General features: G+C 40.0%; 1 protein-coding gene across 4 annotated transcripts in view; it reads right to left on the bottom strand.

Annotated features, from left to right (window-relative positions):
- Positions 1-25,981, bottom strand: part of SYNE1 (spectrin repeat containing nuclear envelope protein 1) — a 464,259-nt gene that overhangs the window by 65,823 nt on the left and 372,455 nt on the right. For 3 of the 4 annotated variants that reach the window (XM_049695244.1, XM_033404753.2, XM_033404761.2), the window contains 7 exons: positions 23,525-23,679; positions 22,964-23,111; positions 20,463-20,557; positions 17,418-17,652; positions 15,618-15,812; positions 11,056-11,181; positions 8,085-8,240 (listed from right to left, as the gene is read on the bottom strand). In XM_049695244.1, coding sequence (XP_049551201.1) covers positions 8,085-8,240; positions 11,056-11,181; positions 15,618-15,812; positions 17,418-17,652; positions 20,463-20,557; positions 22,964-23,111; positions 23,525-23,679 — 1,110 coding nt within the window. Of the gene's footprint in view, positions 1-5,119; positions 5,237-8,084; positions 8,241-11,055; positions 11,182-15,617; positions 15,813-17,417; positions 17,653-20,462; positions 20,558-22,963; positions 23,112-23,524; positions 23,680-25,981 lie in introns of those variants that run through there. The other variant, XM_033404767.2, reaches the window with a different exon arrangement.

The following is a 25,981-nucleotide window of genomic DNA, read 5'->3' as shown; positions in this document are numbered from 1 at the left end:
CTGGTCAAATTTCTTGCCCATTTCTTAATTGGATTGTTTTTTATTATTGAGTTTTAATAGTTCTTTATACAATATAGATACAATACGCCTGTTTTCTTATCTCTAGGTCTAGAATGATCCTTTCCAGAATTCTAAAACTTTCTGACATCATAATACTCTTGTCTTGGCAGTGCTGGTTGAGATACTAAGAAATGTTTCTAGTTGAGCTAAACTGCACGTTAGCAAAATAAAATGCAATCTGAGTGCTAAGAAGATGATCCACTTTTACAGACATTCTAAACAGTCATGTTGATAATGCTAGACATTCTGCCATATATCCCACCACATTAAACACCTACCTTTCAATTTTCCTTTTTCCAGCAATACTTTATTATGAAAAACATCAGACATACAGAAAAGTTGAAGGAATTGTATGGTAAACAGCTACGATATATTCTCTAGACTCTAAAATTGTTAACATTTTGCTACATTTTGCTTTAACACATATATTCCTTTATCCATGGATCTATTTTACTCTTCAAAGCATTTTGAATGAATTTCCTTTTTTTTTTTTTTTTTTTAGCAGTACGTGGGCCTCTCACTGATGTGGCCTCTCCCATCGCGGAGCACAGGCTCCGGACGCGCAGGCTCAGCAGCCATGGCTCACGGGCCCAGCCGCTCCGCGGCATGTGGGATACTCCCGGACCGGGGCACGAACCCGTGTCCCCTGCATCGGCAGGTGGGCTCTCAACCACTGCGTCACCAGGGAAGCCCGAGTTTCCTTTTTTTAAATGAAAATGAAAATATTTCTAAGGTGTTATACACTTCCTAGTTAGCAATTCTGCCTAGGGTTGGCTCTGTTAATGATTAGGTAAATAATATTCAAGGTCCCTCACAGCCCCAAATGTCTGTGATTCTATATCCTAGAAAAGAGTGGAAATTAATCACATGAAAAAGAATAAAATACCTAGGAATAAACCTACCTAAGCAGGCAAAAGACCTATACTCTGAAAACTATAAGATGCTGATGAAAGAAATTGAAGATCACACAAACAAATGAAAAGAAATACCATGGTCTTGGATTGGAAGAATCTATATTGTTAAAATGACCATACTACCTAAGGCAATCTACAGATTCAATGCAATCTCTATCAAATTACCAATGGCGTTTTTCACAGAACTAGAATAAAATAATTTTTAATGTGTATGGAAACACAAAAGACTCTGAATAGCCAAAGCAATCTTGAAAAAGAAAAAGGGAGCTGGAAGAATCAGGATCCCTGACTTCAGACTATACTACAAAGCCACAGTAACCAAAACAGTATGGTACTAGCACAAAAAACAGACACATAGATCAATGGAACAGGATAGAAAGCCCAGAAATAAACCCATGCACCTATGGCCAACTAATCTTCAACAAAGAAGACAAGAATATATAATGGAGAAAAGACAGTCTCTTCAATAATTCATGCTGGGAAAACTGGACAGCTACATGTAAAAGAATGAAATTAGAACATTCTCTAATACCATACACAAAAATAAACTCAAAATGGATTAAAGACCTAAAGATAAGACCGGACACTATAAAACTCTTAGAGGAAAACATAGGAAGAACACTCTTTGACATAAATCACAGCAAGATCTTTTTGGATCCATATCCTGGAGTAATGGAAATAAAAACAAAAATAAACAGATGGGACCTAATTAAACTTAAAAGCTTTTGCACGGCAAAGGAAACCATAAACAAAATGAAAAGACAACCTACAGAATGGGAGAAAATAATTGCAAACGATGCGACCGACAAGGGATTAGTTTCCAAAATATACAAATAGCTCATACAGCTCAATATGAAACAAACAAACAACCCAATCAAAAAATGGGCAGAAGATCTAAATAGACATTTCTCCAAAGAAGACATACAGATGGCTAACAGGCAATGAAAAAATGCTCAACATCACTAATTATTAGAGAAAGGCAAATCAAAGCTACAATGAGGTATCACCTGACACTGGTCAGAATGGCCATCATCAAAAAGTCTATAAATAATAAGTGCTTGAGAGGGCGTAGAGAAAAAGGAACCCTCCTACACTCTTGGTGGGAATGTAAATTGGTGCAGCCACGATGGAGAACAGTACGGAGGTTCCTTAAAAAACTAAAAATGGGGCTTCCCTGGTGGTGCAGTGGTTGAGAGTCCGCCTGCCGATGCAGGGGACACGGGTTCGTGCCCCGGTCCGGGAGGATCCCGCATGCCGCGGAGCAGCTGGGCCCGTGAGCCATGGCCACTGAGCCTGCGCGTCCGGAGCCTGTGCTCCGCAACGGGAGAGGCCACAACAGTGAAAGGCCCGCGTACCGCAAAAAAAACCCCCAAAAAACCCTAAAAATGGCGTTACTATATGATCCTGCAACCCCAATCCTGGGCATATATCTGGAGAAACCTCTAATTTGAAAAGATGAATGCACCCCTATGTTCACAGCAGCACTATTTACAATAGCTAAGACATGGAAGCAACCTAAGTGTCCATCAACAGATGAATGAATAAAGAAGATGTGGTGTGTGGATACACACACACACACACACACACACACACACACACACACACACACACACTGGAATATTACTCAGCCATAAAAAATAATGAAATAATGCCATCTGTAGCAACATGGATGGATCTAGAGATGATCATATTAAGTGAAGTCAGACAGAGAAAGACAAATATCATATGATATCACTTATATGTGGAATCTAAAAAAATGATACAGATGAACTTATTTACAAAACAGAAATAGACTCACAGACATAGAAAACAAACTTATGGTTACCAAAGGGGACAGTGGGTGGGGGGGGGCGGGATAAATTAGGAGGTTGGGATTAACATATACACACTACTATACATAAAATAGATAACCAACAAGGACCTACTGTATAGCACACAGACCTATAATCAATATCTTGCAATAACCAATAATGGAAAAGAACCTGAAAAAGAATACATATATATTCTGAATCACTTTGCTGTACACCTGAAACTAACACAACATTGTAAATTAACTATACTTCAATTAAAAAAATGGTTAAAAAATACTGAAGAAGTTCTCTCTCAAAAAAAAATAAAAGTGTTGGGAATTAGACTATGAGCCCAGGATACCTATACCATGGCCAAGCTTAGTGAGCTGCTTAGATGGCAAACCCCATAACCTGCCATAATTTTTGAAATGCCACCATTAGAAATTCACTCTTTTGAGTTAATATGATCTTTTAAAATAAAAATTTCTCTGGGTAGAGTGACACTGGTTAATCCATTTAAGTACTTCCCCATTAGTATAATTCAGTTTACCATGAATCTTTCTTTGAGGCAGAAAAATACAGAACAACAGTGCATTTATTTGGTGTGGGTGTTGACAGGAATGTGAAATACCAAGAAAACGAGATTAAAAGTTCTGGAGACAAATTTCACCTACGTTAAGCTCTACCAAGACAGCACTGAAGAGTACAGTCCGTCCAGCACCATTTTCCTCTCAATCTCTGACAGCAGAGTGTCATCTGATCTGCTAAGATTTTGAACTTTCTCGTGGATGTGACTTTCTTTTTCATTCACAGAGCAGCAGAGTCAGGCTGGTATTAAAATTCTGCTTCGATTGATGTCCAAGCTGAAACTATATTTTCATAGTTGAAACTGCCTGAAGCAACTGTGTTCCATGCAAAGGTTAGAAACCCCTGCCTTCCAGACTTCAGACTAACAAGTCTTGCTATGTGCTTCGCCTCTCTGCCTCTTCCCCCAAATCTTGGCCATCAGCAAGAATAAATTCTAGGGCTTCTCTCAACAACATCTGCAGGGAAGATGACTACATAACAGAAAAATATTATTACTTTGAGGGGTAGGTATTACTCTGATTTCAGAGACAGGGATAGAGGAGGTCAGACAAATTTGAGGCATTTGTTTATATCAATACCAAATAGAACCAGCAAAGGGATTCCCTGGCGGTCCAGTGGTTAGACTGGAAAGACGCCACGCTTTCACTGCCGAGGGCCGGGGTTCAATCCCTGGTTGGGGAACTAAGATCCTGCAAGCTGTGCGGCATGGCCAAAAAAAAAAAAAAAAAAAGGACCAGCAGCAGCAAAGCTTGAATCTCTGATACACTTTGATACAGGTTTTTGCAATATAACATTATGATCAAATATGCAGAGGTAGATGAGGTTCAAAAACAATCTCCATCACTTACTAATGATATGACCAGGGCAAGGTTACTCATCTTTCTTAAGCTTTACTTTTGTCATTTGTAAATTAATCTTTCATTTGTTCCAAAATTCATTAAACAAATGTTTCTGGTTTGCAGTAAACATGTGTCTACTATATGCCATGCACTGTCTTATGCACCGGAATACTGTAAGCTCATAATAGAATACATTCTTCAAACAGGAAAATAATTTTAGAAAGTGACCAGTATATCCTAAAGACTTAACAAAAGTTCAGTCTACTTAACTATATATGACAACAGGGCATCATTTGAGTTTTTAATATGTTTTTCTCCTGACACTCATGTATTCAATAAGCAGCTTAAATATATATTTCTAGTCTTTCTCACATACCATGCAAGTGTTGCTTTCATTTCATTTGCTTATGTAGAGCAACAGTTGAAGGAAGAAACAGGTAGGCCACAAGCTCTGGTTACAAACTGGTGCCCCAATCTTTTCAAAAGATTTAAATTAATAATGGGGACCGAATTTTCCTTTTGGTTTGTAAAACTAATTTTTAGGCTGTACGATAAGTGAGCTTTACCATCACTGTCTTTGAGTTCAGTGGAAACCCTTAAATTACTTATCGGTTTAGCACATGTTTACGTTTTCTCAAGGGTATAAACGCACTCCACTGCCAACAGCTGACAAACACCAGCTAAAACCCCCAGAGCGTGAGGCAGCTGAACAGGAAACACATCCTCTGCTGCTTCAGATATTTTTCCCGTGACAATTTGAAAGAACACCGAGCAATTATAATGATGATATATTTATATCTCAACTGGAATTACACACAGCTCTACAAACCAAAACAGGAATTAAAAGCAAATACAAGCCACGGCTGTACACAGGCACAACAAACCATTTGGTGAGTCTATTTGAAGACAGGATGCTTTTCTCCATTACCTCTAGTCTGTGATGCTTATGAACAGGGCGGCCGCCTCCTCCTTGCCTGCAGCCCCAATCAATCCAGACCTCTGACCGACTGCTTCCATTGGAACATGAACGCACTACTTGGTCTTTAACAGAGGGATTATGCCATGTTTCTCTAACGTTTTTAACTTTGAAAATGAGATAGGCACAAGCTCGTTTCCTTTTGCGGTTTCATACTTGACAGAAGTTCTCCGGAAACGCTAACTCAAGAAGTAGTAACTGGTCTGTATTTCTCCTTACAATTATACCCTGACACCTTTGGTATGAATCACGTGACTAAACTCTCACTGGTTTAAATAATGCTGTTTAGACTGAAGTAATGTGAGACAAGTATGCTTTAGCTTCATGCCTTAACACACTCAATATAGAAAGTTTCTAGAAACACTATGTTTCTGCTTCCTCTTTTTTTTTTTTACTTGTCTAGTCTACTCACAGGTGCAAGGTATTAATCTCTTTACAGCATGTCATATGATCAACAGAAGCTTTCAAAATGTATTTCTAAACAGACTGTCGCCTAGATATGTTTAAGTCTGGTAAGCAATTTTACAACATGTAAACTTTTCTTTGCTTTTTTCCTTTTTTAGCTTTAGTGAGATATAAGTGACGTATAATACCGTGTAAGTTTAAGATGTACAACACGATGATTTGATATTCATATATATGGTGAAATGATTACCACAAGGTTAATTAACATCTCTATCACCTCACATAATTACCATTATATGTTGTGTGGTGAGAACATTTAAGATCTACTCTCTTAGCAACTTTCAAATATATAATCCAGTCTGTTAACAATAGTCCCCATGCTGTACATTAGATCCCTGGAACTTATTCATCTTGTAACTGGAAGTTTGTATCCTTTGTACCTGGTGGCATTCTTACATAGCATCAGTTTCCCTAAATCAAAAAGTATTACATAATTATAATCTTCTTACCCTCCTAAATATTCAGAAACCTTGTCGTTATTTTACATTTAGAGGAACATAAGATATAAAATAATATCCTAAAGTCTTGTCTTAATAATCAACAGTAGAAACACTCAGCTGTTTCAGGCACTGGAGATGCAAAGAAAGGGTTTGTCCTCAAGGGCTTCATGATCTTGAACTCAAGTCATAGGCATTAAAAAAGAAGAAGAAGGAGAAAAAGGAGGAGAAGAAGGAGAAGAGGAAAAAAGGAACAAGGCACTGTCACATGATGGCATAGACCAAAAGGGAAATGGGCATTCAGAGGAACAGAGGTCTGAGCATTTCAAACAATGGCATCACAAGGGTACTGGAATTCAACAGAAGAGGATAGTTTAGAAAATCAGAAAGGAAGGAATAGTCTAGGCAGGAAGTCTAGACAGGAACAATGGCCTGAGCAAGGTCTTGGCATAGAGAAGTTCATGGTAGGTTTGGGAAGGAGATGGAAGCCAATATCTAAGGTGTTATCTCTCTGAAAGCTTTAGAGACATCAATTAGCTAGAGAAATGGATCTAGTCTAATTCATTTCACATAATATGCTAAAAAGTACTGAGTCAGCAAGTAGTGCTAGTCTTTTCCCAATTTTAAGAAAAACAGATGAATAAGGCTCACAAGGGTAACTGAACATTGCTGTGGGCATTTTCCAATATCTGTACCCACCAAACATCTTTCATTTATATATGCTATGATAAAATCTTTACATCAAAAAGTGTACACTAATTTACTGGATAGTATTGATTTTGGATTGAAGAACTCAGAAAAGAATAAAGTGTGATGAACATCACCACACTCCATGTAAGTTTCTCACTGTTCATTGAGAATATAGAACTCTGGGGAAAGTGGCTAAATTAATTTTGAATGCAAATCATTAACATATTTATGAAAATCATCTTACAATTTTTTTTAAAAAGCACACACACACACAAATACACACACACACACACACACACGAAACTGTTCACACATTTACCAAGTGTGCTCTAGAGTTTTTCTCTAGTTCATCCTTCCAACACCTGCTTTTCCGCAGCTAGGTCCTCTCTCTGCTCTACTCCTGTGCCTTTTTCAAGCTGCAACCTTGTCTAGCACATCCACTTTCTCCCTCTACACCAAGCTGTCCCTTCCACTCTGATCTCAGCACTCGATTCAAGATTTATCCAGTTCAACAAGCATTTCCTTTATTCTCTGCAATCCGCACTGCCCTTAGTTTGCAGGGACATCTACTGTAGCTTGTGAAATGCACAATAATTAACGTGAATGATTCACTTAACAGATATGCATCATAACCTATTTTGTGCCAGACAAGGCAATCGAGGTACAGGAAGGAACACGACAGCAGGAACACGGTTCCTGCTTCCTGGAGGCTATGATCTCGAGGCTATGAGTCGGAGCTATTCTTCACTTGCGGGCCTATCTATTATTCCTCTTTGCCTCAAATGTCCTCTCCTTGCTACTCCAGCAATCTTTCCCTTTCATTTCCAAATCAAAACCCAATCTGGGATCTCTTTTAAGGTACTGTGCACACAGAACGTACTTACTAAATAAATAAAGTATGGCTAAAAATGCCATACACCCATGAATGATGAAGAAACAACTATGGTAGATCAACAGCAATAATAAATGTTAAATGTACAAAACCACTCACAGCATTAGCTACGACTGCAAATAAAACCTTGTTTTTTCACATTTAAAGTAAGAAAGAGACCACCAATATCCACCTAGCAAAACCACATCTATGAACCACAAAACTGTATTTCCTCTTTAAAATATTTTGACAGCCAGTAAAAGAAAGGGCAAGAGAAGCCAGTTTGGATGCATTTAAAATATAGTGTTAAGATATAATTGTCTTAATCTGAAGCATTCTTATAATAAGCACAGTGTCTTCCTCTATCCAAATGTGGACATAGCCACAGACATTCCAAATCATCTTCCAGTTCTCTACCTTTCTGAGTGGATACTGAGCCCAGAGTTTGTCTCACCTGGTGGCATAGTTCTTCCCACTGCCTTTGCAGAAGCTCCATGCGTTCGTTAAGGATGGAGATATCGTCTGCACTGATGTAGGCACAGACAGCATCCTTCAGCACCATCAGCCGTGCCAGGTCATCTGTCCAGCTCCCAACTGCATTTTCCAATTCCTAGATTTAAAAAAAAGCACAAAACTTGAATACCCATGGGCACCTATCATCAACAGTTTCTGAGGTATATTCGGAATCCCCTCTTGATGTCATTACATTTCCAGCCCATTCTATTTGAACATCCAACTTGGTAGCTACTTTATTTGCTTCCTACATAATCTGATAATTTGCCAAGTTCTTCTTATATAATACCAGGTTGCTTGCAGAATCTTTCCTAATGGGAAATGGAAATCTATTTCCCATTTCATTGATCTTTTCTGATCGTCTTTTCTAGTTCAAGTTTCATCACTGCATTGATCTTCCTTAGTTTTAAACCAACATTACCTTTGTCCCAAGTGACTGATCATGTTAATGAAATATTAAAAAAAAAAACCCAAACTACCAGATTTAACTTTCATGTTCAAGGACTATCAGTTGCTACATTCTGTGATACAGGTTTACAATGTAGTAGCGGAAAGGATCAGTTGCTGTTATTACTCAATTTAAAATAATGGACTGAATATGTTTTCTGCAGGAGAAGAGATTTCTTTAAGTTACTGGAAAAAATATGTATTTTCTCCTTTTGGGGAACGATTTAAGGGAAAAATCCAATATTTGAATGAGTTGACAATAGTTTTTGCAATGCTTTGAACAGATGGCTAGTTTTACAATTTGTACAGCTCTTGCTTTTTGCCAGCTGTTGACGTTTTTAGATTCCAGCTAATTTTGTACATGAATAGAGTATTTCCCATGGCTTTTCCCCTCTCTTTTTGTCTCTTCATACAGGAGACAAGTTTCCAAAGGCAAAGGCAATTAATGGTACCGTCTGAGGCTAACTTCTCAGGCAATTTAAGCAAACTAGGTTATAGCCTGAATTTTCTAGGTAATTGCTTTGTTTTGCTGCTAAGGTGGTTTGCGGAAGAGTAGCAGAGAGCTGGACCAAAATGCATCCTTCTAATCTCCAAACTTAATAGCAGGTGTGTTTGTAACTGTCGTGTATTTTGGGAAATGAGGTCCCATGGTAACAGTATTTGGCTGAAAGACCAAACTATCCAGGTGTATTAAATATGCAGCATTTCTGCTTATAACCATAGACATATTAAATTGTCCTATCAATGTAAAGATTTTCCTCTTTTTATACCAATTTTCAACTCCCAGCCCCCCAACTCAAACATCAGATTTGGTGTATGGGTTAAAAAAGAAACACCACCTTCAGAAACCAACTGTTTCAGACTCACAGACTCTATTTTAGATGAATCTGTGTGGTAAAAATATAGCCTTTGGGTTCAGGAAAACCTGATATTTACTAAGTTTGAAAAGTTACTGAACTTCTAGCTGCCTCACTTTTCACATCTGTAGAAGGGAATAGCAGACTGTGCTCATGACCTTGTGTTCATGCCAACTAAGATAACACTGGTTAGCCACTGGCATATAGGAGGAGCCCAGTAAATTCTCATTCTTGCTCGTTGACAGTTTTCTTTAATCATTTGTCATAAATTCACAGGCACAGACTTAAAACAAATTCTTTTTAATCTTTGCATACTGCTGAATTTACACCTCAAGATAGTATTTCTCTCCCTTGCCATCCATGACATAAAGTATACTACCTTTTCATTTTCCTAAATCTGCTTCTTTCAAATTTCAAAGATCATCCTTACATTTTAATAGTGAAGAAAATTTCTTATATCCACCCTTTTCATGATTTCCAGACTTCTTTAAAAATTAATCTTTCTTAAAGGCTTACAGCCTCTTAGCCAAAAAGAAGCAGAGAACTCCTGATCAAAATCCAAATCATTTAAGTCCGTGTGAAGTTTTAAATGGAATTACTCCAGTGCAGTAATTTGCAAATGACTTGGAGAACATGAGGACATGTCATCTGGGGGGAAAAAAGCATTTTTAAGGGTAGTTGTGATTTTGTCTGCATACTGCTCAGCAGAGAACTGCTATTCAGGCGCTCCACTTGCCTACACAGGAGTGCATGGAACAAATCCTACAGACACTAAATCATGTTGGTCGCAGTGAGCTCCCCATGCAGGGAGGGGTCTGTATTAGCTTCTGATTTGCTTCCAAGTGCCATTTGAAGTGTTGATCATAACCTTTAAATAGTTAGGGCCCTGAGCATCTGAAGGATTGTGTGTCTCCATGCAGTAACTGAAAGCAGCTACTTATAGTCCCTACTTTTTTTTTTTTTTTTTTTTTTTTTTGCGGTACGTGGGCCTCTCACCGCTGTGGCCTCTCCCGTTGCGGAGCACAGGCTCCAGACGCGCAGGCTCAGCGGCCATGGCTCACGGGCCCAGCCGCTCTGCGGCATGTGGGATCTTCCCGGACCGGGGCACAAACCCGCGTCCCCTGCATCGGCAGGTGGACTCTTAACCACTGCGCCACCAGGGAAGCCCATAGTCCCTACTTTCCTTACAGGAAAGAGCCTGGAGGGCAGCGTGTATTTCTCCAAGGGCCGTCGGCTGCGGAATTTCCAGGTTGCTGAGCCTCACTCTTCTTTCTGTGAACTAGACTCTTCTAGAATGACTCTCCAGTGTGGACACTTTAAAAAGATTGTCTTCATTGCTCTTAACCTAGTTTTTAAATACCTTTTAATGTTGTGTTTTACATTTTCATTTACTTACTTAAGGTAATCCATAAACTAGTCTATAATTTCATCGGCTGCAATAAATCAACAACCAAGTTTCACCAGAGTTGTCTGCCCTAATGCAAAACACCAGAAACTTGCACCTACATGCAGACATTCATAGGAGCTTGACTGAAGCATGCTTTCAAAGGCGTTATTATACTGGAAGCACAAGTAGTTGCCGGTTAAAAGCTCAGTCCAGCGACTTACCTTGCCACGCATCTGCTCCACGTGGAGCCCGTCGTGGTGATCTGGCAGAGGTCGGGAGAGTCTCTTTTTGAAGGTTCGTAGTTTCTCCAGAGAATCAGCTATTCCGTTCTCACATTTTTCCCAGTCCTATAATGGGAAGCAAAAGAAATTTCATGGATTTTTAAGGAGCAGGAAGTTGGAAAACAAGAAAAACTCTCTTCTCAGTTCCCAGAGAAAGAATTAAAGTTACACTGATGAATACTGTGAAAGCGCCCACACTCACGCTACAGGGGGGAGCATGGGAAGAGCTGAGTTCTAAACTGGACGGTTCTCATCATCTGGGTGACTGCAAGCAGGTAATGCACTATGTGTTGCTTATGAAAACTGAAATGATACACAAACTCTCTATAATTGTGTTAAAGAATTAAAGGAAACGATGGGGGCCAAGACACCAAGTACTAGACACCCAGAATATTACGGGTACTCAAAAATGTTACTTGAATCCAAATCTATCTGCAGAGGTGAGAGTATGAACACAGTACTTTGCCTCTTTCCTAGCTCCACCCATAATGGCACTAATGTCTACAGTATCTCAATGCACTCTAAAGGATAGAAAAGAGGATATGAAATCTCTTTCAGGGTGAAAATACATATAGGTATGAGAAGTGACATGAAATGTAAAAATAATATAACCCTGACTCTGATTCAATTCAATATATAAACAGTATGAGCCACTTAGATTTGAATTGTTACAGAAGCAGAAACATATAACTCTAAAAAGCATGGCATTTGACCGGCTTTCTCTTGATGGTACCAAAACATATGCAACAAAGGGCTAAATGTGTAAAACATAAAACCTATCCAAAGAAAAAAAGTAGAGGAAGAAAAATAATGCACAATTTTTTAAATGTACACCTTATACGCCAGCTACTGGTAAGTGTTCTGAAGGATAGAATGGTGGTGTGGAATGTGGAGATCCCTAGGTACTGACAAAAGAAAACATACATGATGTGCTTGTGTTTTGGAAGATTACACGCCAAAGGTAACAAGCGTTCCTTCTGGGGAAGATTCTAGGATTTGGGTGGTGGTGTAGGGGAAATTTCATTTTTTACTCTCTATGCTTCAATTATTATCTACATCTTTTTCAGACACATGTGTTTCTTAAGTAATTAAAAAAGAAAAGAAAAAAATGCGAGGAACCATGATGGAGACTTTATTCCTTACAGCAGCCTATCTACAAATGAGCCCACATCTGGTGTCTCAGGGCCAATTAAATTCAACTAAACAAATCTCCTTCATTCTGTCCAATACCTCCCATTCCTGGCCTCCCCCTCCCCAGCAACCATCCCTTCAACTTAAATTACTGAGCTCCAAAGAGAGACAACTTGAGTTGCTTTTAGTAGTTAGCCTGGAGCCAAATCCTGCTGCATTTCCCTTCACATTTTCCCTTTCATCATCTTTCGTCACTGGTCTTTTCCTGTCTCGGCTCTTCCTATCTTCTCTCCCGATGCCTTATTTTCAGCACAGCAACGCACGATGCTATTACAACTGTCTTCTTTAAGAAGGGCTGGCTACAGTGTCTCCCTGCTCATAATGTCTTTTGGTTTCTAAATAAACTGAGAGTTTGGCCCAAAGTTCTCATTTCTCTTTAAAATTCCTTCGAGGAATTTCCTAGAGTACATAACCTCATTCCCTCTTCCCATTCACCAGAAAGAACAAAAACAAGACCCCAAAAACAAAAGCCCCAAATGTCTATTTTGGACAGATTTGTTCCAATTCTGCTTTAGTAAAAGATCTCGGGGGCTTCCCTGGTGGCGCAGTGGTTGAGAGTCCGCCTGCTGATGCAGGGGACACAGGTTCGTGCCCCGGTCCGGGAAGATCCCACATGCCGCGGAGCGGCTGGGCCCGTGAGCCATGGCCGCTGAGCCTGTGCGTCCGGAGCCTGTGCTCCGCAACGGGAGAGGCCACAACAGTGAGAGGCCCGTGTACCGCAAAAACAAAAACAAACAAAAAAAAGATCTCGGTGTTCCCAGGCTACACTTAGTTCATCAACGCTAAGCACAGTGAGGGTAGACAAAAGATCCTCTTTTGCTTAAACTGAACAACATCTCAATTAAATCATCACACACTGAAATCTCTGAACACGCAGGCAAGAAATGTTCATTGATCTAAAAGAGAAAAGGTCAGCTTTTTATTCTTCCTAACGAAAGTAAGAGGCAATAGTGAAGCGGGTAAACATGCAAGGCATAGAATTATAATGACTGTTTTTGGCATATTTACTCAGCATTTAATTAAAAGCTAAAAATATGTAAGCTTTATAGCTACGGTGAAAAGATACAGTAAAACAAGGCTGTATAAACATTAGAATTTAGCTCCATAAATTCCTTTTTAGGCAAACAGGATCCAGTGTATGATCCAAAAGAAAATAAAACTTTAACAAGAGAACAGGGATTCCCCTTTCCAGGATGGCTTAGATTCTGAAGCTATAACCAAGTCTTTTTTACTACATGAATTATAAGGAAACAACTAAATGTTACGGTCTGCAAACATCTATCAAAGTGGATGTTTTATACACCAACAAATAGACTAACAAGAAAAGCAAATGTAGTGACTCAGCCATCTCGCCTTATTAAGTCTTAGAAACGTGTCCAAACGTCAATCACAAATAAAGAAAAAGATATGATTAACATGTTCTCTGCAGAATGATTTACAATGTTTTTAATCCTTTCCTGAAAGCAAAAAAAGAAGAAGAAAGAATCAGGCATGTCGGATTACTGATGAATTGTGCTGTGTGCAAAAATGGTTCGTTCTCTAACATATGTTGGGTGGCATTTCTGATTGATTGCTTCCTACACAGAAGGTGATATATTATTTTTTTCAGCATTTTATTTTTTTTGACATCTTTATTGGAGTATAATTGCCTTACAATGCTGTGCTAGTTTCCACCGTACAACAAAGTGAATCAGCCACATGTATACATATATCCCCATATATTAAAGAAAATTCAGTAGAATAACCCAATGAATGTGCATACTTTAAGCATTAAAAAAAGCAAAATGTGTTTCATTAGCTTTAGTTATTACCTTTGATCCAAAAAGTGACAGTCCAAATTTAATAATCTTATTGAAGTGTTGGTGATTATCAACATATATAAAACTTCAGTATTTAGTCATGTTCAATTTCAAAATGAGAATAATCTAAACAATAATAATTACCATCATTTACTGAGTACTCAGTATGTACCAGGTACTTTGATACATGATTTGTTTCCATTATTTCATTAAAACCTCACAATGCCCTATGAAAGAGATGTAGTCATACCCACTCTACAGATGAGGAAATTGAGGCTTTGATAGGTTGAGTTAACCAGGTTACTTGGTTTCTTAATGGTTTTAACTTGGGTTTATTTGAGTTTAGAGTCTATGCCTTAATTCAACTGCTGCTTTCATCGTGTCTTATGCAAGGAATTGGAAAGCGAGGGAGAAAAGCATACTGTGGGAGGTCTGCTGAACCTACATTTCCCTAACCTTGCTGTGTAATCAGCCTGCTATCTGTATCCAACTAAAGGTTTAATATACCTCCTGGAGATTTTATCTCATAGCAACTTGCTTGGATAAGCTAAGATCAAATCAAGAGTATCTTCTTGGATAGGTTTTTCCCTGCTATAAAAGAAGAGACATCAATCTTGAAAACCACTTTAGAGTCTTAGATTAGGGAGTGGAATCTACTCTTTGCATTCTTGTCTAGATTTATAAAGTCATCTCATGGCTTCTGGCTGAGCACTGGCCATGAATCAGAATTCATTGCTTGGATGGTCTTACTAGACTTAAAACGACTTTGTTGGGGGATTTTCCTGAAAGACCACCTGCTGAAAATTGGGCAACTTTTCTAGTTCATGCAAGACAGGACAACGTCCTAAACAGGACACAGGGGATCAAAATACTGCAGGGTCTGACGTAATGATCTGCATTATTTGATTTGCAGGATAACAACGTTGAGGAAGCAGCACAACTATTAAAAGGGCTTTTTTTTTAACATCTTTATTGGAGTATAATTGCTTTACAATGGTGTGTTAGGTTCTGTTTTATAACAAAGTGAATCGGCTATACATATACATATATCCCCGTATCTCCTCCCTCTTGTGTCTCCCTCCCTCCCTCCCTATCCCACCCCTCTAGGTGGTCACAAAGCACCGAGCTGATCTCCCTGTGCCGTGAAGCTGCTTCCCACTAGCTATCTATTTTACGTTTGGTAGTGTATATATATGCCCATTCCACTCTCTCACTTCGTCCCAACTTACCCTTCCCTCTCCCCGTGTCCTCAAGTCCATCCTCTACATCTGTATTTTTATTCCTGTCCTGCTCCTAGGTTCTTCAGACCATTTTTTTTTTTTTTTAGATTCCATATGTATGTGTCAGCATATGGTATTTGTTTTTCTCTTTCTGACTTACTTCACTCTGTATGACAGACTCTAGGTCCATCCACCTCACTGCAAATAACTCAATTTTGTTTCTTTTTATGGCTGAGTAATAAAGGGCTTTTTAAACTGCATTAGGCCTATGGGAGGAAAGAGCCGAACTTACCTGCAACAAGAAGGCCAGTTTTTTCTTCTGCTCCTCCAGATGCACACTGGCTGATCTCCATCTCTCTTGGATTTCAGCGAGTTCAGCCTGCAAGGCAGCCTCAGCTGCACCGTCGGCAGAAAGCAGGAGCTGTTTGCCAGCCTCCACGGTGAGGATGTAGCTGCCTTGCTGTCGCAGGAACACTTTTTCTTTGAACTGAAAGAAACCGTAGATTTTTACTTTCTCATCCTTCTCTTTACCATTTCCCCATTAGAAGTATTTTTAAATAATCCTAAAATTTTGCAAACATAACATGCCCTCTTTTTTCCAAAAAGCTTTACTGACCCAGTACTTTGGGCCTGAGTGAAGCAATGTATAAAGAAATGAGAATTCCACACAGAAAGCTTAGTTTCTGCTCCCAAGTTAAACGCAATCACGATGCAATAGGAAAACTGCTCTATGAGACTGATGCACAGGGGCACAGAGGGACATCTGACCCACGCTGGGTGCACAGGGAGGCTTCTTCAAATGGTGAAGCCTTCACGAGTCTTGAAAGACACAGGAACACAACCAGATTAAGAAGGATCTGCTGTGATGAGAGCCAGGACTCAGGGGGAAGGCATCTTCCACACAGAGAAATAGGGTGGGCAAATCTGCTATACAGGATAAATATGACGAATTCAGGACACTGGACTTAGTTTTCAGTGGCTGGAATATAGGATTCCCGTAAGAGAGTGGGAGAAGATGACGCCAGACCACACCTTGCACAGGAATTTGGTTTTTATAGTAAAAGTGACTGAGATTCATGGAAGAGTATTAAGTGGTGGGGTAGAAAATGGAATGGAAGGCCATATATTGGATACTCTAAGACAGGTTAGGAAGCTATTGTCTATCTAGGCAAGAAACCATGAGCACCTAATCTAAGGGAGTGGCAGTAGGGATGGAGACTTGAGGGATATAAGATATGGGGAGGGAGATAAAATGAAGAGTATAGCTCTAGAATGGCTCTGGGTTGCTGACTGATAGACCAGATAGCCGGTGATGTTTCCTCAGTTTGGACACGTGGAATGGACTGGTGGAGAATGGTTGATCCAGAGATCACAGGCTCTACTGGAACCATGGAGTATATTATGTCTGTGATACACATAGATATAAAGCTAAAAGGGGGTTGAATACATGAGTTGGAGGCTCAGGAGGTGAACGTGACCAGAAGATACCAACTTGACCCTTCTCTGCTGGTAGGGAGTAGTGGAAGCCACGTGTACAGATGAGGTTTCCCAGAGAAGCAAGGAGGAGAAAGGAAGCAGAGAACAGTGACCTTCAAAACAAGAGGAGCCTGTGAAATATACTGGGAGGGACTGATGAGAGGGAGTGGTGGTTTCCATCTAAGAGGATGGACTCCCAAACTCCCAGGCTGGGGAAAGCAAGGGGAATGGACAAACAGCTCACACAGGACTGAGTCTTTCATCTTTTCTGGAATACTTCAGTTAAACTGCTCATGAGTGAAACATGTATAATCAGTGCAAAGTTTTCCTTTCCTTGTCATTGCCTTTCCATCCACGCTGGGATTCACGGAGCTGCTGGGAGGCCTTGGTGGGTGAAACGGAGCCAGTCTTTGTGAGAGGCTGGGACTCGCCCTACTTTCATTGTTAAATATGGACTTTGTAATGCCATCATTTTATATATTTCTGTTGACATTTGAGAACAATGCTTGTCCTCATTCCAGTGTCACTCTAATGTCCTTCTGAGGAACCGAGGCCAGGGTAAAGTGTGCAGCGGAAATGCAGAAGAGGTTTAAAAACCGCCTGTTTTGCACCTTACCTGCACTTCATCAAAGAGGGTCCTTGCTTGCTGCAGTGGTATTGGGACACTTCCGAGACCACTCACGGGGAGATAGGACACTTCAACCAACCACTTCCGAAGCTTTTCCGCCATCTCCTGATAACGCTGCCACTGGCGGATCTGGCTGTCAATGATGCCCCGCCTCTGCTGGGCTCTGCGTATCACCCCCTGCCACTGATTACTGAGAAGGGTCAACTTGAGGTTGAACTCATCCCTGGTGAAGAAATAATTACATAAGGAAAACCACCGTTATCCTGGATGTAGTTACATGATCAACCGATACACACATACACACATACACACATATATACATACATACATACTTGATGACCCTAAGCCCTAAGAGATCACTGATCTAGGGCAGAGGTTTTCATATATCATGCCACGATCTGTTATCAGGTCTACTGAAAGTAATTTAAAAAATTAATAACAGTTAAGCTATCAGTGTTTGCAAATGGTGAGTGTGTTCACATCTTAGCACAGGTGGAAGACATATCTGTAAGGTCAACTGTCATTTACCCTCTCTCAGAGTGCATGAGAGGGAACAGAGTGTAGGGCAGCAGCTACGATGCGAACGGCCCCCTGAACGTGCCTGTAGCAATGTATGCAGCACGTGGCAGCATCCTGTGTACGCAACAGCAGGAAAGGAGGGGCCCAGCTTATTTACAACCTCTGTCTTCAGCTACAGTTATAAGTCACTTGGGATGAACAAGACTGGGTTACTTTAGCTGGAATCATAAACCATTTAAATAAAACTATGTTACGTAAAAATATTTTTAAAAACTGTACTCCATAAACTCTCAGTATTCCCTCGCAGTAGACAGTCCTAATCTTTAGCAGATTTCACAAACTCATCTAAATCATCCCTTCTAACGTTTTAAGCCCACTTCACTTGTTCTTAGCAAAATGAAAACTATCTAGTCATCATCTTCTCAATAAAGGTTGTGCATATACTTAGAGATATTAAATTTTATTTACGCTTTCTCAATTTCAGGCTAACTCATCTCAGATCTTGTAGTTGGTTCTTCCTACCTCTGTTTACTACCTTTAAAAAATGTTGGTAGTTTTTTATTATGTTTTCCTTAACATCCAACTGTGGCTTTAGAACTGGTTTGTCCAGGATCACATAGAATGAGTGTCTTTGTAGATTACAGTGTCATTCACACATTTTAGTACTAAAGTGTAACATTACTCGCTCATTCTCTATGTTACTAGTCTTGCTTTTCTTCCCTCCTGTGGGGGGCTTCTGCTCTGAGTTGGATTTACTGTCCTGGGCTCCTATATTCTTCATACCTCTTATTATCGAGGGCCACTATAAACTTTGATTTTGTAACCAAATGTGTCATTAAGTGCTTCTGGTTTTGAGAGGAAATTCTGATATTTATAATCTAATTTCAGTAGAACCAAATATGATGAATTAGGTTCATGAGACTTCCCTAAAAGTTACAAGCAGCTATCATCTCTGAAAACATCTAACTCCAGGGCTTGGAGAAGAGAACCCTATATATTGCTTCACTATCAGCTAGCCATCCAGGGTCTCTTTGGAGCCTCCGTCCTCACTTTGTAGAACCAAGCTGCTCTGAGCTATCTGTCAGCATGAAGAACGACTCAAAACATGACACTGGGCTCAATGCTGAACTTGAACTTTCAAAAACAAAACGTATACACGAACTTTTAAAACGCAATACATTTGTAATCTAGGACCTTCCTATTTGTCAACAGGCTCTCATCTGTAATTTTTTTCACTTGCAACTTTCAAAGTTACCCTTGGTTCCCATCCTCCCATTTTCATCTCTTTGGTGTTTTTCCCTGCTAACATTTAAAATTTAATAGATGTTGGCTTGAGCATGAATTTTACATTTTATTTTCCTTAATGACTCAAGCTTTTATAATATTGTTACAGAGTAGGGAGGATAAAGCAAAAGATAAGTTAATTGCACTTGAATGTGTCTTATTTTGAAGGCCTTAAATTCTTAGTAAAGCTCACATTTAAGTTTGGCTTCCTTAGGATAGAATAAATATGGCATCACATTTTGTTGTTCCAAGCTTAATCATGAAAATCTTTCATGTACTTCCAAAGAAACATCCACTTAAAACTGAAATTGTTTCCAAAACTTTAAAAAAAAAGCTCTTAATAAAAATAATGACTTATTTTCTATTTTTTTGGAAAAAAAAACTAAGTTAATTATAATCACAACTACTGTTCTAAATATGGAAAAGACATACATATGTGATAAAATAAGTGAGGTTTGTATGCCAAATATCACCACAGAAAGTCATGGGGTAGAGTAAACACTGTTACTAGGAAATGTAAATATAGGACGAAATTGCCAATTCATACGCCATAAATCTAAAGAAGAGCTAGATTTTCCCTCTGCATTTTTAATACAGAGATAATCTGCTAAGTAATAAAGGGGAAGCAGGGTTTCAGGGTGGGTGTAATCTGACTTAAGTCAGCAAACCATTTTCAAATGTGGAGGTATTATCGTGGTATAGGAAACCTGGCTGGTCCTGACTAAAGACAAGGTACACGAGTGGTAGGCTTGATGCTATTGCTACTTAGCTATGTGACCTTGGTCAAATCAGTTCACATTTCTGGGCCTCAAGTTTTCATTTGTAAACAAGAGAGATGGTCTAGTGATCTCTATGCTCCTCTGAGGAATAAAATTTCTGTTATCATATGAGAACATCAGAAGCATCTGTTGACAAACCACTGATACATCCTTGACACAATTCATTCTGATCTATTCATTAATTCTAGTCCCCTACAGACAACGAGTGAAGGTTGGCTAGGTGATTTCCAATTACTCTATGTCCTTCATGTAATATAATAGCACTTCTTTAAAAGGATTCAATACTTAGTCACTTCAGAGATTCAGACAAGTCTTTCCTCCCATTTCTGAGGCTCCTCTCCAGTACAATTGCCTTAGGAAGATGGGCTCTATGCCCTCTAACCTGCTCATTCAAAAGAAAATGGCTAATTTACTGGACCCTTTCTTCATCATAATATATCGAAGATCCTACCTGTCATCAACTTGACCTTGTTCTAGAAGATGCTGTCCATCAACAATGATCGAGTGTAAAATCTGCTGACGACTGAACATCTCTGCTTGAAACAACTGTTATTTTTAAAAAAGAAAAACATAATTTAGAGTTCCTAATTTTAGTGACCAGTTCTCCAATAACTTTCCAAAAATTCTGGTTCAAGCGAGACTATGAAAAATATTTCCAGCTGAATCAGGTTGTATATGAAAACCTGCAATGTAAGAATATTTTTAAACCATCAATTAAGATAAACTTAAAGATACAGTTTAGTTTTTGTTTACTAAAACTAAGTGACTAAAAGTAGAATTATGTTTCCCTTCTTCCTTTCAAAATCACCTAATAAAGTTAGTTAACACATAATTTGTATTGTTTTTTTTTTTAATATGCAGAATATGGTCCATTTTCAGACAGAGAATCACTTAAGACCTTTTAAAAAGTTGAAGAATGGAAAAAAATCCACCCTTTTCATAAACTCACTGTTTTTCAATTTAACTCAGTTAATAAAATTGTTTCACTACTAGGGCTTCCCTGGTGGCGCAGTGGTTGAGAGTCTGCCTGCCGATGCAGGGGACACGGGTTCGTGCCCCGGTCCGGGAAGATCCCACATGCCACAGAGAGGCTGGGGCCACGAGCCATGGCCACTGAGCCTGCACTTCCGGAGCCTGTGCTCCGTGACGGGAGAGGCCACAACAGTGAGAGGCCCACGTGCCACAAAAAAAAAAAAAAATTGTTTCACTACTAAAAAAGCTCAAGAGAAAATCTTTCAGATATTCACTGTTTTTTATACAGCTTTATTGAGATAGAATTCTATATCATACAATTCACCTATTTACGATTTAATGATTTTTATTATATTTCCAGAGTTATACAACCATCACCACAATCAATTTTAGACTATTGCCATAACTCCCCCCAAAAGCTCCATACTCATTAGCAATCACTCCCCATCTCCTTTCAATCCCCCCAGCCCTAGGTAGCCACTGATCTCTGTGGATTTACCTACTCTGGCTGTTTCATATAAATGAGATCAGGTCATCTACTGTCTTTTGTGACTGGCTTCTTTCCTCTTAGCATAACGTTTTCAAGGTTGACCCATGCTGCAGTATGTATGAGTACTGTGTTCCTTTTTACTGCTGGATAGTATTCCATTAAATGGATAGACCACATTTTATTGTATTCATCATCAGTTAGTGGGTATCTGGGTCACCTCCACTTTTGGGCTATTATGAATAATGCTGCAATGAACAAAATTCTGGTACAAGCTTTTGTATGGACATATGTTTTCCTTTCTCTTGGGTGTATACCTAGGAGTGGAATTACTGGGTCACATGGTCATTCTATGTTGAACACTTTAAGGAGCTCCCAAATTGTCTTCCAAAGTAGCTTCACCGTTTTACATTCCCACCAGCAATGTATGAGGATTCCAATTTCTCTATTCCCTCATCAACACTTGTTTTCTTTTTCATTGTAGCCATCCTAGTGTGTGTGAGGTACTGTCTCATTTTAGTTTTGATTCATTGTATATTACGTCATTGTTGGTCAACTCTATAAAACTGGACTTAAAAATCCCTTACACATATTTAAATTCTCTATTTTAAAAAATTTAAGCAAAATGTCTTAAAATTAATTTCATTCTCTTTAAAGTCCAGCATTAAGCTTTTCTCTGCTTTAGCTGCATCCTATCTCTCCATTTGTGTATATTTCATAAACATGGGAGCAACTTAGTTACACCAGTAAATAGCAAAATAGAGACTAATTGCAAATTGATTGTTTTTGTTTTTTTTTTGTGGTACGCGGGCCTCTCACTGTTGTGGCCTCTCCCGTTGCAGAGCACAGGCCCCAGACGCGCAGGCTCAGTGGCCGTGGCTCACGGGCCCAGCCGCTCCACGGCATGTGGGATCTTCCCGGACCGGGACACGAACCCGCGTCCCCTGCATCGGCAGGCGGACTCTCAACCACTGCGCCACCAGGGAAGCCCGATTAATTTGTTTTTGTATCTAATTCTTTCTCGATGTTTCTTGAGAAATGATTATAATGCAATTTGATCAAGAGGCACACCTGGAGATATTTGGTAGTTTGATTTCCTAGTATAAAATATGTATCTGTTTTTTAAAGAACTCACAATTTTTATTTATCAAAGACTTTTGATCAAAGCATAATCTCTTAATGAAACTAGCCTTGACAATATTAGTGTAGTCTGTAATTCAACTGGGAAATTATCTTACCACAATTCTGGCACCATACCTTGCAGGGTACTGGCCTGCCCCATGCTTATAACCAACTATGGAATAAAGACTGGACTGCATTTTTGTGATTAAGATATCGAAACTTCAAGCTTAAGAAAGAAGGCAAAAACATCGCATGCATTTGAGCAGATTCAGCACACATTATAGGACTTTCATTCTTCCACATGGCATTTTGCAGCATCTTACAAGGCCTAAAACAATTTTATCACCCAAAAATGTACTGGCATAACTTACCTCATGTGCTCTCTGCTGCTCCAAAAGAGGCTGATAATTGCCTGAAATCTCTACTGCTAACTTCTGTTCTGTTTGAACTAGGAATTCCATCCATGTTTCACATTTTTCCAAGAAAGTTTGATGTTGTAGCAAAAATGACTGTAACTTACTGACAGAAGAAGGAAAATGAATAATGGTGATGCTGTTGCTTTTTTCTTATACCTTCAGCATATAAAACTAGATTAAACATTCTCTGTTCCAATTCTAATTTGACCTCCACAAAGCTTTCATGTTAGGTAGTAAAATTTTGTGAAAAATAAAAAGAAAATTGAAGAAAAGAAATTTAAATGACAAAATTATGTATCTTTAATATATTCTTATATACAAGTTTTATTTTTTGATTGAAACAATATTCAGTACATTAAACATGGGAAATCACTTCACATTTTGAGTTTCTCACTTTTAGTTCAAATTGTGTGAATAACATTGGAAAGATCTAGAATTTATAAATATACACAAATCATGAACTTATTATTTCTACTGATATTTCAGAGTGGCCAAGACATCTCTGGGTTACTCTACCTGAATCTTTCTGTAGTCTGGGTGGAGATCAGAGACCAGTGCCGGTTCAGATTCTGCATCCTTTTGATTTCTTTATCATTTAGGGGCAACCTGTATCCAAGCTCATTTAGCCGGTCTAAATCTGGGACCATGCTGCTGAATTTTAGCATCTGTCCCTGAAAGCAAGATGCAAAACTAGATTTAGCACCATGGTCAGAAAAGGCAGAGCTCTTTCAAAAGTGCAGCGCGATCTTCTGATTTCAGGAAGAAGCTGGTCTTTGGTCTCCTCTGCATTTCTAGCCCACCCCCTCGCAATCTCCAGTGCTGCAAAGGAAGCAAAGCTGCATCTCCTCATCAGCTTCCACTGCTGCTGCTGCTGTTGCTGCTATAGCTACTCACTATCCCTTATTGAACATTTAATAGTTTACGTGTATTATTTACTTGATTTATTTACTCATAAGTAATTCCTTTTTTTTTTTTTGCAGTACGCGGGCCTCTCACTGCCGTGGCCTCTCCCGTTGCGGAGCACAGCCTCCGGACGCGCAGGCTCAGCGGCCATGGCTCACGGGCCCAGCCGCTCCGCTGCATGTGGGATCCTCCCGGACCGGGGCACGAACCCGTGTCCCCTGCATCGGCAGGCGGACTCTCAACCACTGCGCCACCAGGGAAGCCCAGTAATTCTTGCTTGAACTGATAAAGGATGAAAATTGTGCTGATGACTGAAAGGACTTATTTCTTACCCTTTATATTTCATTTATCCATGTTAGTCTGCTCCTTTATTATTTAATAATAATATTAGTTATAATAGTAATAGCTAACTAACATTTATTGAGCACATATGAACCAAGCATTGTTATAAGAGCTTTACAGGTAATAACTCATTTTATCCTCAAAACAATCCCATAAGGTAAGAACCACTACTATTCCCAATTTACAATGAGGAAGAAGAGGCACAGACACTAAGTAAATTGCTCAAGGCCACCCAGCTAGTAAGTGGTAGAGCCAGGTAAACACGACTTGTTGGGTTCTCCTTGGATGGAACACAATCCCACCCGAGCTCCAAAATCACCACCCATTATCTTAAGAGCTTCAGTTTTAGGTCCTTGATCCCAACCCCAAAGTTAGTGAGACTCAACTGAGAAAGCAGTGTATGCTTTCAGATCGCTTTCCTCCCTTCACACACAGGACAAAGCTGCCTGTCCTGGTTCTGTGGGCATTCGTAACTCCATCTAGGAAATCGGCTACAGGCAGGAGAAAAGGTCAGGACACCTCTGGCTGTGTGTGTCCACTTGGCGTGCTCTGTAAAAGGCTCATAACCCTGAAGAGAGAATAAATCTTGCCAACTGTCGAAGCCAAAAGCAAACTATTAGATGGCAGAATTTCCACGGGTGGACATCAGCAGTGAACAAAACTCACATGCCACGGTCCCTCTCCTGGTGCTCAGAAAGAGTAAGACACTATTCCAATAGCAGAGAGAACAGCAGTCACCTATCACATGAACATCCCTGGATGGTACGATGAAAGTCTGAAGAAAAATAACACTGGGCTATGAAACTGTGTCGCTGGGGGGCCTGACCATGGACAGAAGGGGAGGCTTTCTGAGAGTGACCCTGAATAAAATGACCAGGAGTTGATGCCTTTTGGGGACAAGGAACGGATTTCAGAAAGCGGGGGATGGGCATCTTACACACAGACGCCGGGAAGCACTGCAGCTCCCAAGTGCCTGGAGAAGGAGACAGACGGTGGTGAAGGTGAGACCCTTAGGGAGGTGGAAGCCGGCTATTGCTGGCCTTGATACTTCACACAGATCTTTATCCTGAGAGCAGTGGGAAGCCATGGAGGGTTTTAAGCAGAGGGATAATAGTAATAAAATGTGCATGTCTATTGTGTTATTTTATATACTGTAAAGTCGTTCATGATTAAGTAAAACCTTTTAAAAGAAAAAGATTGGGCTTCCCTGGTGGCACAGTAGTTGAGAGTCCGCCTGCCGACGCAGGGGACACGGGTTCGTGCCCCAGTCCGGGAAGATCCCACATGCCGAGAAGCGGCTGGGCCCGTGAGCCATGGCCGCTGAGCCTGCGCGTCTGGAGCCTGTGCTCCGCAGCGGAAGAGGCCGCGACGGTGAGAGGCCCGCGCAAAAAAAAAAAGAAAACAGAAAAAGATCATTCTGGCAGCTATAGGTTGGAGGGAGAGAGGTTGCTGCAAAGAGGTCCACAGAGGCTGAGGCTGTGGCCTTGGCCCCTGAGCAAGGTCGGACAGCGTAAAGTAGGAGTGGATGATGGTAGTGATGGACATGCGAGGTTCAAGAGCTATGAAGGAGGTGATGGATTGGGCGCAGGGAGGGACCAGAGGCAGGAGAAGGAGTGAGGTGGATCTTAGCTCTGCTCCTGGGGGTCTCCCAACACGGACCACGAGATCAGCTTGAGCTCAGTGCCATCACTCCTCTCAAGAGAAGAGGAAAGCAGAGCTGGCAAGAGT

This window comes from Orcinus orca, chromosome 12 (genome assembly GCF_937001465.1).
Source record: "Orcinus orca chromosome 12, mOrcOrc1.1, whole genome shotgun sequence".
NCBI lineage: Eukaryota > Metazoa > Chordata > Mammalia > Artiodactyla > Delphinidae > Orcinus > Orcinus orca.
This window is presented reverse-complemented; position numbering and strand designations above follow the sequence as displayed.